This window comes from Xyrauchen texanus, chromosome 13 (assembly GCF_025860055.1).
Source record: "Xyrauchen texanus isolate HMW12.3.18 chromosome 13, RBS_HiC_50CHRs, whole genome shotgun sequence".
NCBI classification, from domain to species: Eukaryota; Metazoa; Chordata; class Actinopteri; order Cypriniformes; family Catostomidae; genus Xyrauchen; species Xyrauchen texanus.
The window spans coordinates 28,384,122-28,397,464 of NC_068288.1; the positions used below are offsets into that span (position 1 = coordinate 28,384,122).

At 36.4% G+C, this 13,343-nt stretch overlaps 1 protein-coding gene across 1 annotated transcript in view; it reads left to right on the plus strand.

Annotated features, from left to right (window-relative positions):
* LOC127653922 (low-density lipoprotein receptor-related protein 8-like) overlaps positions 1-12,816 on the plus strand; it is a 242,309-nt gene extending 229,493 nt beyond the window's left edge. The window contains exons 16-18 of the mRNA XM_052140780.1: positions 4,457-4,528; positions 9,569-9,738; positions 12,778-12,816. Of these exons, the coding sequence (XP_051996740.1) occupies positions 4,457-4,528; positions 9,569-9,738; positions 12,778-12,816 (281 nt within the window). The remainder of the gene's footprint in view (positions 1-4,456; positions 4,529-9,568; positions 9,739-12,777) is intronic.
* The last annotated feature ends 527 nt before the right edge of the window (positions 12,817-13,343 follow it).

Below are 13,343 nucleotides of genomic sequence, written 5' to 3' on the forward strand. Positions count from 1 at the left end.
GATCATTTCTAGTCTGGTTTCCGACTGCATCATAGCATAGAGACAGCACTCATAAAGATTCTTAATGATATTCGGCTAAATACTTATCAGGCAAAATATAAGTGCAGGTATTATTATATGTCAGTGCTGCATTTGACACTGTTGACCACAACATTCTCCTAGACAGATTGTAAAACTGTGTAGGGCTCTCTGGGTTGGTCCTCAGCTGGTTCAGATCTTATCTAGAAGGGATGGGTTACTATGTGAACATAGGGAAATATGAATGAGTGGACAGCCATGACGTGTGGAGTCCCACAAGGCTCAATTCTTGCTCCGCTCTTGTTTTAACTGTATATACTCCCACTAGGCCAAATTATGTAAAAGAACCAAATTGCTTTGCAGATGACACCCAGATCTATCTAGACGTATCGCCAAATGACTAAAGCCTCATAGACTGTCTGTGCCAGTGCATTGATGAAATTAACAGTTGGATGTGCAAAACTTCCTTCAGTTAATGTATTTGGCACAAATTCCCAAGGTGAACATAATCCTTGGGAAAACCATCCAAGGGTTTATAGACAAAAAAATCAATTAAGGAATCTTGGTGTCATTTTGGAGTCAGACCTTAGTTTCAGTAGTTACATCAAAGAAATAACTAAATCAGCCTACTGTTGTAAGGCTGGCATAAGATGTCCTAAAAGTCGAAGAACTCTGCGAGAACCAAGTCATAAAAACTCTCTCACAAGCAAGGTCTACATCTTAAGAAACAAAGACATCTCTGTGTGAAAAACCCTGCTTCCTTCTTAACAAACATTTGACCATCTGAGATCCTGCTATACACATTCTGCCCCCACAAACTCCAGCTGTGCTCTGTCCCCCTGGTCCCCCCCACAAAGCACACACACAGACACACAAAATGTATATGTAAAAATGTACCAAAGATATTTATATATAAGATTGATCACATTGTTCAAAGGATAATACCATTTGGTACACAATGTTTATTCTGTGAGGATATTTAAGGAAAGCTGACCCAGAGCTTGAGGTTCTCTGTTGTCAGACGATCCCACACAGTTTACTGTGTGTAGTTTTATCAGGTAATGGCAATTTGAATTTCTTATTGTCGGGTATGTTTTTCTTTGATTTGTATTTTATTTTTAGGAATGTTTGTTTATTCTGATCATTTTTAAAATTGGCTTTGATTGATTTTGTAACTTACGTTTTAAATCCTACCTGCCAAATAAATTGTTATTATTTGATTTATTCTGTATTCCTACAAAATCATTAAAATACTGGCGCTTTAATATAAGAGAAACCGCCCTGGATATAGCCGGGCAGGAGAAAGCCATTTAAAGAATTTCAGTTAGAATATTGGAGTTTTAAATTCACTCAGGAGAACCAGGTAGGACAGCCACCTAGGAGAACAGAGTCGGAGAAAGTCATTTAAAGAGTCTGTTTCAATTACAGATCAAAAGGACAATAAATAGAAGAGGATTTAGAGTAATCAATAACCTAAAAATGTTATATTAAAAGAATGATCAGAAAATAATTAGAGCTTTAATCTAAATTAGGGGTCAATTTAAATTGGAGTCAGATTAATATAAAATTGGATTCAGATCAAATTAATACTGGAATGAATTTGTAAAATGTAAATGAAAAATAATTGCTTTACTTCAGCGCTCAGAAAAGACAGAACAATGCAGAGACCTTCAAAGTGCAATTTATTCTATTCAAAGGGTTCCACTCTGGACCGATAGGTTTATGAGTGTGGCCTTCTCTTCCCTTCTATTTTACACTATAATCTAAAAAACATATCCAGAATTAGATGTTTTGTATTCAGTCAAGACTGCATTCATCACCAGTAGGATGGACTACTGCAACGGACACCTCACTAGCCTTCCCAAAAAGACCATTAGACATCTGCAGCTCATTCAGAATGCCGCTCTCAGGATTCTCACCCAAACCAAAAAATCAGAGCATATTACTCCAGTCCTCAGGTCTTTACACTGGCTTCCAGTTACATTTACGATTGATTTTAAAGTACTATTACTCACTTAAACATTGCTCAATACTCATGAACCTAAATACATTTCAGATATGCTTGTTGAATATAAACCTAACAGGCCTGTCAGATCATTAGGATCAATCAGGCATACAGAGGGTTCACTCAAAACAAGGTGAGACGGCATTTAGCTATTATGCCACCCACAGCTGGATCCAGATGTGATCAGATGTTCCCCAACAGTAGCCACATTCAAATCCAGAGTGAAAACACATCTGTTTAACTGTGCATTTACTGATTGAGCACTGTGCTGCACTTATTGATTGTACTGCATAATTTTTCTTTTTTTATTCATTTTAATAATATTTACTTTTTTTTAATTCATTTTATTAATTTTTATTGTCATTTCTTGTTTTTAATTGAGTTGTATCTTCTATATTATTTTTCATCTATATGTAAAGCACTTTGAATTACCATTGTGTATGAAATGTGCTATATAAATAAACTTGCCTTGCCTTGTTCCGGCCGCTTGTTAAAGATGACAAAGGTTTGTCTTTGTAGGTTGGGCAAGATTTACCTCTGTACAGAAAGGTGTTATGCTCCCAGCAGGGTAATGACAACCAAATATTTTGCTGCAGTATGTACATTGCGTGGCCATAATGAAGTTTGTCTGCATCACCTGTTACTGGTGAATTGCTTGTAGGAAACTTTCTGTCAGAATGGTAAGTGAGTGAGGTGGCAGCAGAGCGTTTCTACATTAATGATGCTGTCTGTAAGTTTGGGTATAATGCCTTGTCTTTTCACAGACATCTGGCTTTGTGATTCGTTATTTAATATAATTTTTTCATAGATATGGAAAAGTGTTTTGCATGAAGGGAGATTCCAAAAACACTTTAAACTGCAGTACAGCCCATTGAAGAGGCTTTTCCACTGCATGGTACAACTCGAATTGACTCAACTCTGCTCGCTTTTTGGGGTTCTCCACTGTGGATAGTACCTGGTACTTTTTTTAGAATCACCTCAGTCGAGGTTCCAAGTGAGCCAAGCAGATACTAAATGTGACATCAAAACCCAGCAGATCACTGATATGTCAGAGAGAATTGTCACTACCAGCGTCACTGGATTTGCTACCCGCTAGTCTTAATCCCATGTTCCCATACCAGGTTGTAATATTAAACATTAAGACACTCTCTACATGACTTTTTTATACAATTTAAAAAATGGATTGGTCAACATTAAATCCCTTTAATCTTCGCATGAGGTACAATCTTTGGCTTGCTTAGAAATATAGTCTGTATTCACACAATAATTCAACGTTGTGTCAAAGTATTTAAAACTCTCAGCAATCTCTATGGCCTGTCCATTAAGTACTGGTCTTCTCATCAATTCCTGTTCATCCAATTTAACAATAAAGATAATTTCCTTAGTTTTCTTCACAATTAAATGCAATGCTCTTGAATGACACCATTCCTCAAGGGTCTTAACCTTCTTAAAATGTTTGCTCACTCAACATTTGATCCTCCATTCAAACTTCCAACATCACCATATCATCAGCATACTTGATTAATCTAGCTGTTTGATTCTGAGTCTTTTACACATTGGTATATACTGTACAGTATTAAAAACAAGATAGGTGACAGTACACAACCTTGAGGAGCCCCTGTATTTAAGACCTGTTTATTAGAAAACATACATTCATAAAAGGTCTTTGTGGCCGATATGATAGGAAATCTTTGACTCAATGTATCAAATAAAAATTTACATTCAAATTACACAAACGTGATAAAAGTCCATGCACCTGAAAGCCGAGCTAAATTCAGCAGGGAAATGCTGATGTAAACACGGAGACAGTGTGCAACAGCAAAATGCATCCGTGTAGCGCATGGTCATAGAGTAACATCGTTCCTTTAACTCATTTCTTTTTTCAGTCTGTATTGTCTGCACTGCATTTCTTTGTTTGGTACTATGGAGCCAAGCCCCTTTTTGTTGCTCCTCGGGCTGTCTTGTCTGTATCTGTATGCCAATGCTGTTCCATCTAGTCCTCTTAATCACTCAGCTCAGACTCCATTATCAGACACTAATTATGCTGTAGCTAATGGAGGGCTAGGTGCTGCTAATTGTGAGATTGAGGTGGGATTTATTTGGTGGAAAGTGCCACACAGCAGAAACCTTACTTAGAAGAGGGGAAGTAACAGAGCAAAGCAAACTGATGTATGAACAAACGGGTGCTTACCACACAAACTGGAGAGGATTTTGCTTTTTTAAAATGGGCATAACTAAACCTGAACATACCATAAGCCCTCAATCACTTTTATCTTGCTCTTTTAATTTCCTTACAAAGGTGCATTCAGTATTTTTTAAGTCATGCTAGTTCTCAGTGTACTCAACTGTTGATGAGCTATAATGAGCTTGTGATTAAATAAAAAGTTAAGGTTTTTCTCTTTTGTCTTCTGCTTCCTTCTCTCACTATTATAGCTGGAAGTGGAAATGACCATTTTCTCGGTAACAATATAACTGTTGCAGTTCTGGGAATAGTTATTCCAATTGGTGAGTATTATTGTTGACTAAGTATTTTATCCTGCATTTTGAAGTCAATCTCTTTTACCCAGCAGATCAACTGATTTTCCCCTTCAGCTTTATGTGCACTACCTGCTTTAGAGACACTTAAGATAGTCTTAACTAGCCATTTATAATATTGAAGCTGCCCCATTACAGCTTATACAGAAGGAATATTCTGGGATAAATACAACACAAGCTCTACCGTCAGCTTCTGTTGCATGCTCATCTCCAGAAAATACAGGAATAAAGGACAACTTGTGAACAGTTACGCACTTACAATGGAAGTCAATGGTGTTATCACACCAAAAGGTTTAAAAGCAGCAATGAAATATTTAGTTAAAGCACTTACATGAATCGTTTAAAGAAAAATATTATAATTTGTTCCTGTTGAGTTGATGAGGACTAATTCTCTAGGAGAATGAACTTCTGATTATGTGTTGCCAATTTAAATCCTCTGGGTGGGGTTTTCACCATAGAAAAGTGCTTTAAATTGGATTATAACCAGTCATATGCTTACAAATATAATTTTTATATTTATAAGTTTATAATATAAATTTATGTGTTACACTTTTGTAAGTGTGTGACAGTTTCATTTATTTCTTCACAGTGCTAAACACGTTCGCCCCATAGACATTTTGTAAGAGCACTGTGCACACATTTTCCCTTAGTCTGTATGGACAAAATGCTGTTAATTGTCATAAACTGTATTTAATCCAGAATAGTCTTTTAAAGTTATAGTGTTTATTTCACAATTGTGAATGACCAAATCCTACAACCGTTGGTTTCAAAATATATCATATATATATATATATATATATATATATATATATATATATATATATATATATATATATATATATATATATAATGTATGTAAGTAATGTTTTATAAATGGTTAATTACGATCTTTCAAAGAGAAGTGTCACTCATACATTTTTATTCTGTTATCATAGCTCTCTTTACATCATCCTTTTGACTGTCTGATCACTTCAAATTGAGTATGAACCAAATTCTATATGTATTTGAGATGGGGGATGAATTTAGTTTTCACAGAAAAACTGTCAAAAGGACTTGATGGGCTTCATTGATTGTCTGAGTTGTGTCTGCTGAGTGGCTTAGTGAGTCAAACAACCTCTTCTGTGCTCACATTCAAATGGAAGACACTAAGTGAAATACCTTCTCACTTAAAATCATTTTAAGAGCCCTGTGTAATTACAGTCCCTCTATGCCCACACCTTTTAAAAAGTGTTATAAATGCTTTGTCTTTTGTAGCTTTTATAGTGTGATTTAAATAAAAAAATGAATAGAAAGAATGCAAATGTGTCTGAGACAATTAAAGCTGAATGATGGAGAAAAACACACCATAAGTGTGTCTCCATGGCCCCTAAGACAACAAAACAATTAGGAAGAACTTCCAGGGGACTGGAGTAGTCGTGGCTGATATTTAAATTAGACAAGAGGTTGCCCAGCCACTGCAGTAAAGTCACACTTTTTTATCAATTCCTCCTAAATAGCAATGAACTCCCTCAAAGCATTCACATGTATACTTGTGTATGCATGCACGCAGTCCAGTTCCATTTCTCCTGGTCCCCTTGAGACCCCTGATTTCTCATTTAACAGCATGTGAGCACGCCCTCCACATGCTCCACTAAGCCACAATGTGTGAGTGGGGGTGGGTGTAAAGGTGCATCTCTGGCAACCCTAGTTCAAATTATACAGGTGAAACTCGAAAAATTAGAATATCGTGCAAAAGTTCATTAATTTCAGTAATTCAACTTAAAAGGTGAAACTAATATATTATATGGACTCATTACAAGCAAAGTAAGATATTTCAAGCCTTTATTTGATATAATTTTGATGATTATGGCTTACAACTTATGAAAACCCCAAATTCAGAATCTCAGAAAATTAGAATATTACATGAAATCAATAAAAAAAAAAAAGGATTTTAAATACAGAAATGTCGGCCCTCTGAAAAGTATAATCATGCATATGTACTCAGTACTTGGTTTGGGCCCCTTTTGCATTAATTACTGCCTCAATGCGGCATGGCATGGATGCTATCAGCCTGTGGCACTGCTGAGGTGTTATGGAAGACCAAGATGCTTCAATAGCGGCCTTCAGCTCTTCTGCATTGTTTGGTCTCATGTCTCTCATCTTTCTCTTAGCAATGCCCCATAGATTCTCTATGGGGTTCAGGTCAGGCAAGTTTGCTGGCCAATCAAGCACAGTAATACCATGGTCATTGAACCAGGTTTTGGTACTTTTGGCAGTGTGGGCAGGTGCCAAGTCCTGCTGGAAAATGAAGTCAGCATCTCCATAAAGCTTGTCTGCTGAAGGAAGCATGAAGTGCTCTAAAATGTCCCGGTAGACGGCTGCGTTGACTCTGGACTTAATAAAGCACAGTGGACCAACACCAGCCGATGACATGGCTCCCCAAAACAACACAGACTGTGGAAACTTCACACTGGACTTCAAGAATCTTGGATTGTGTGCCTCTCCATTCTTCCTCCAGACTCTGAGACCTTGGTTTCCAAATGAGATGCAAAATTTGCTCTCATCAGAAAAGAGGACTTTGGACCACTGAGCAACAGACCAGTTCTTTTTTTCTTTAGCCCAGGTAAGACGTTCGACATTTGAAGCCCATGTCTAGGACCCGTCTGTGTGTGGTGGCTCTTGATGCAGTAACTTCCCTGCTGCTTGTGCACCTTTTTCTTCCACACTTTTCCCTTCCACTTAACTTTCTATTAATGTGCTTTGATACAGCACTTTGAGAACATCCAACTTCTTTTGCAATTACCTTTTGAGGCTTTCCCTCCAATGGGAATGATGGTTTTCTGCACAACTGTCAGGTCAGCAGTCTTCCCCATGATTGTGAATTCAACTGAACCAGACTGAGAGACCATTTAAAGGCTCAGGAACCCTTTGCAGGTGTTGGATTAATTAGCTGATTAGAGTGTGACACTTTGAGCCTACAATACTGAACCTTTTCACAATATTCTAATTTTCTGAGATTCTGAATTTGGGGTTTTCATAAGCTGTAAGCCATAATCATCAAAATTATATCAAATAAAGGCTTGACATATCTTACTTTGCTTGTAATGAGTCTATATAATATATTAGTTTCACCTTTTAAGTTGAATAACTGAAATTAATTCAACTTAAAGATATTCTAATTTTTCGAGTTTCACCTGTATAATATATATTTCTTTTTTTTTTTTATTTCTTTTTTTTATTTATTTATTTATTTATTTATTTATTTATTTTTTTTCATTTTTTTTTTTTAAACCTGTTCAAATCTTGTTTTAAATATTCATCTGTTTAAACCTGCCTTTAGAATAGCTCTTTTGGCAAGGTGATAAGTTTAGATGCATTTTAAAGGGTTAGTTCACCCAAAAATTAAAATTATCTCATCATTTACACACCCTAATGCCATCCCAGATGACTTTCTTTCATCTGCTGAACTGAAATTAAGATTTTTCTCAGCTCTGTTGGTCCATACAATGCAAGTGAATGGGTGCAAGATTTTGAAGCTCCAAAAATCACAGAAGTCAGCATAAAACTAATCCATAAGACGTCTTCAAAAGCAATATGATACAGTGTGTATGAGAAACAGATCAATATTTAAGATAATATTTAATCCTTTTTACAGTAAATTCTCCTTCCTGCTCAGTCAATCTCCACTTTAACTTTCACGTTCTTTTACTTGTGTTTTTGATGATTCACAATTTTCATGCATATTGCCCCCTACTGGGCAGGGATAAGAATTTCTAAAAAAAAATAAGGACTTAAATATTGATCTGTTTCTCACCCACACCTACCATATCACTTCTGAAGATATGGGTTAAAACTTTGAAATTGTATGGATTAATTTTATGATGATTATATGTGCTTTTTGGAGCTTCAAAATTTGGCACCCATTCACTTGCATTGTATGGACCAACAGAGCTGAAAAAACACAATTCTAAAATTCTTCGGTTGTGTTCTGCAGAAGAAAGAAAGTCAAAGACATCTGAGACGGCATGAGGGTGAGTAAATATTGAGAGAATTTTCATTTTGTAGGGTGAACTTTTCCTTTAAATTATATAAGTCATAATGTAATACTCAGAATGGAATTCTAGTGTACTGCATACTGTGCAACACACTATATTATGCCTTCTATTTTTTAAGTATAGTATGTGAAAGAGTACACATAGTGCAATGGCAAATATTTTAAACAGTAGCATGTCACTTTGTTTCCATTAAATTATACTTAATTCATCAAGTTATCATAGAGACAGTTATTATCATCAACATTTAAGCTTTTTTTTAAGATTAATATTGAATAACCTTTCCCTAACTTTTGTTAAGTAGCATATATGGACAATTAACATTATGTGCTCAAAATACATATTGTATACTACAGATATGCTACAAGTAGGATGGTTGTATGCTGTTCTGAGCATTGCCATTGTTTCTACACCAATATTGTTTTAAAATCTGATGGTTTTGTGGACTGCGATGAGATGCTTTTTTATTTATTCATTTAATTTATATCATACTTTAGGTATAGGAAACTATTTTGAAAATAATTTTTGAGCCAGGTCTGCCACGATGCACAATTAAAGAGGTAGTTCACCCCAAAATAAAAATTCCGTTATTATTTACTCATCCTCAGGTTGGTTCAAACTCTAATTACTTTCTTTCTTTCTGTGGAACACAAAAATAGATATTTGGCAGAATGTTAGCCTCAGTCACCATTCACTTTCATCACATCTTTTTTTTAATTTTTCCACATAGTAAAAGTGAATGTTGACTGTGGCGAAATTATGCCTAAAATCTCTTTTTGAAAAATCATACATGTTTTGAACATGCGGCTGAGTAAACCATGGCAGCAATTTCATTTTTGCTGAACTAACCCTTTAGTGTGTGTGTATGTGTGTATGTGAGCTTGAATTTGTGTGTGTCATTAAGCACCGCTCTGTGTTAACACCCCGCCGTGTGTGTCGACTGTGTGTTAAACGTATGCAGTTCCTATCCTTGCCACAGTGGTCATCGGCCTGATGTGTACTGGAGGATACCTGGTGTGGCGCAACTGGAGGAGGCGGAACACAAAAAGCATGAACTTCGACAACCCTGTTTACCGCAAGACCACAGAGGACGACGATGACGAAATCCACATCGGTCGCAGCGAGCAGATTGGACACGTTTATCCTGCTGTGAGTGGCAGTGCCAGACAGCCATACCTTGCACTGCCACTGGGGGGGAGTATACCAGACCCACAAGCTCATTGGTACTCAGGTGCACCAATGCTTTCAAGTACAAATTGAACAAAGGGAGGAAGGCAATTAGATAGTGATAAAAGGAGTGCAGGGCTAAGTCAACGATCCCTGGCATATCATGCGACTAAGAAAGAGAATGGCATTATGCTGTCTCTTATATATTTTACAAACACATAATGAGTCCACCATCCATCCTCCACCTCTTTTTCAAAATAATTATACTCATAATTAATATATTTTCATTTACATGTCATTAATTAATATAAGGATTACCATATTAGGATTAGTTAGTTGTCTGATCACACTTCCATAGTCTGTTTTTTGTGTTGTGTTTTAGTGAAGCTTTAAATGCTTTCGATGTTTGAAAGCTTTGTAATTGTGCTCTCCCATTATCCCACATATGGTTTTATTATTATTATTATTACTTATAATTGCTTTAGGGATGAGCAACGAGCACCTTAAATGCCAGGACAATCTTTTAATATAATATCATGTATGTATGTTTGTATTTAAGTGTTTAGCTGTTTTTTTATTAGTGTGATGTAATGATTTATTTATTTTAGTAATTGTAGACCTGGGCTGGAATAGTAAACATGAAGTTGAATCTAATATCTAAATATCCTTAAAACAAGATACATTTACTTGAGAAGCAATATTGTGAATATTTTTAATTTAAGTTTATTATTTTTTTAATATTATTTATTAAATTAATACACATTGCCAGTTTGTTTTGATTGTTTTAAGCATAAATCTCATTAAATTTAGTTATGCTTAAACAGAAATTCCAAGGTGGTAAGCTTAATTCAAAATATATTCTCTGCAAACTAGTCGTAATATTGATCACTGTGAATTCGGCAACAGTATGTCGAAAGTTTTGCTTCTGAAATCGGTCTGTACCTACTGAAAATCACTGCCCCCAGTGGCAGAAGCTGGAAGTGTTGTTTAAAATATGGACAGGTGTCTTTCTTTAAAATAAAAATAAAAAAAAGCAATAATCGAGGTTACAGTGAGGCACTTACAATGGAAGTGGAGGCCACTTTTAGAGGGTTTAAAGGCAGAAAATGTAAGCTTCTAATTTAAAAAAAAAAAAGCACATATTAATTCTTCTGTTAAAACTCTAGTATTATTTGAGCTGTAAAGTTGTTCAAATCATAATTTTTTTACAGTCATTTTAAGGGTTGTTGGCATTACATCGTCATGGCAATGAAGTTGTAAAATTTGCTATTACCTTTTAAGCAATTTTATCACACTATTGGCCCGCAGTGCCTCCCTGTAATCTTGAAAAGAACAGATGCTAATCTGCTAATCAACATTATGCCACAAATGCTGTTTTAAATGCAAAAATGTTGTATGGGGGATGGTGCTTGTCAGTAATTCAGAGTTTATATGTCGATTTCTCGTGGGATCATGTTTTAATATCTTGCTTTTCAAGTAAATTTATGTTGTTTTAAGGATGTTCAGATATTTTTACTGGCAAAGAAGACAAGAATACTGATGAAGAAAGTGCAGTTAGGAAGACGTATGGATTGTGACAGTGTGATATGGTGAAGCTAAGGTTCCTTTGCTAGAGTCGGCATGTCAAGCACAATCATAGATAAAGTCATCAGTGGAGGAGCAGCAGCGGGGTAGGCCATCGCAGTGGCATAACAGGATTCTCTCCAGTTCCCTGCACATCACAGTCTTCACAGTGTGTGTGGGGATCTGCATATTGGGCGTTTCTGAATCCCTATATTTTTCTCCAGTGGTTTTGTCTATCTCTGTCTCTCTCTCCTTTTAATTTGATCTCAAACTCTTCCACTCTCTCCAAATTTATCCCTTTCATACATAGTCACACATATGTGACAGTTAATAACTGGGCCCTGCAGAGTAGCATCACACATCTGTGTTTCTGCAACAGCCAGTTCCGTTACAAGCTGCCAGATTCAAATCGGCTTTCGAGCCGACACAGGCTGTGTTGGTCAAACATCTGTAATTTATTTTCGCTCAAACTCATACAGTTGCTCATACAGTCTTTTAAACCACAGAATAAGATTATTTTATATACATATATCCAACTCATCACCAAAGTACCATGATAAAAAGTTTACAGCTCTTATACGCAGTCAATACATCAAACGCGATCTTCCTCCGATGAGTGCTGCATTTGTTTACATTAGTAGTGATTGTCATTTGTCAAACTAACAGCCACTCAAAGAGTTTTTTCAAGCACAAAATATATTTATTTTATTTAACAAACAGCCAAATTGTCACCAAAGTACCACGATAAAAGTTCACAGCTTGTATATGCACAGCCATCATGTATAATATGATGTAGTATATACAGCCATATATACATGCAATCTTGCCATGCACGCAGCGATTTCTCCTTATTGTTTGCAGATGCGGTATTCATTCACACAAACAGCAACTCAAACAGTCTTTTCAGGCATATAATGTTTGTTTTCTGAAACAGGCAGCCAAACTATCACATAAGCACCACAGTTTAAAACTTGTATACTCACAGTTAAAACATGTTGATTGAGCACGATTATCTGATGCAAACACAGCCACATCTGTTTACATTAGCGCTTGTCACATACACACACAATATCTGAGAAGTCAAACAGTGCATATAGGCAAACCGGACTGATGATATTATTTGTTCATTTGGTTTTAACAGCTATAAAGACAAAATAAATAAAACAAATACAGTACAGCAGACATAACCCATTTGTCCACATGTTTACTATATTGTATACAGTATTGTATTTCATTTTTGACAAGAAATCAAAAATGTTATTAAAATTTAAAGATACTCGACCACACTCAGCCCCCCACACACACACACACACAAGTGCAGTTTTACGTGCAAAAATAACTCACCCCATGGGGCAATGCAGGGGAATTTAGACCCTACTCATGAAATTGTTATGCATTCATTTCTATTCTCCTCTCTCTTTCACAGTGAATAACTGTTTTTTTATCTGCTCTCTGCAGCGCGTGGCGCTCAGTCTGGACGATGACGGATTCCCCTGAGGGCAATTCTCGCTCTCTCCTTCTCCATCCGTCCTTTAGTCCTCCATATTTCCTTCCATCAGTGTGCCCCTCTTGGTCTCCTGAGGAGATCACACAACCACAAAAATCCAACAGGACACGAGAGCACTGGCTTTCGGCAGCTGAGAGCTAAAAAATGGGTTTGTCTACTCGTAGTGTCTTCTGCAGCCCATAATCACTCAGTTGATCTTACTTGGGCAATAATCATTACTAGTGAAATTAAAACTTCTTACACTAGTATCATCCCTGCTTTGTGTGACTAGTAGTTGGAAGTGCTGTTGAATGATGACTAACCTCATAGCTCATCATGTCAGTAGTTGCTAACACTTTATGGCTCTCCTGCTGTGCTTCAGTTCTTTTAATTAGAAATATTTTATTGCTGGTTTAAGAGTTAAGCTGGATTGAACTGGGCTGTGGGTACAGGAAGAGCTTCTGTATGGGCATTGCCACAGAAAAGCTGTAGGGCAGAATTCAAAGGAGAAAATAGTGGGTAATCCACCCTGCTGGCA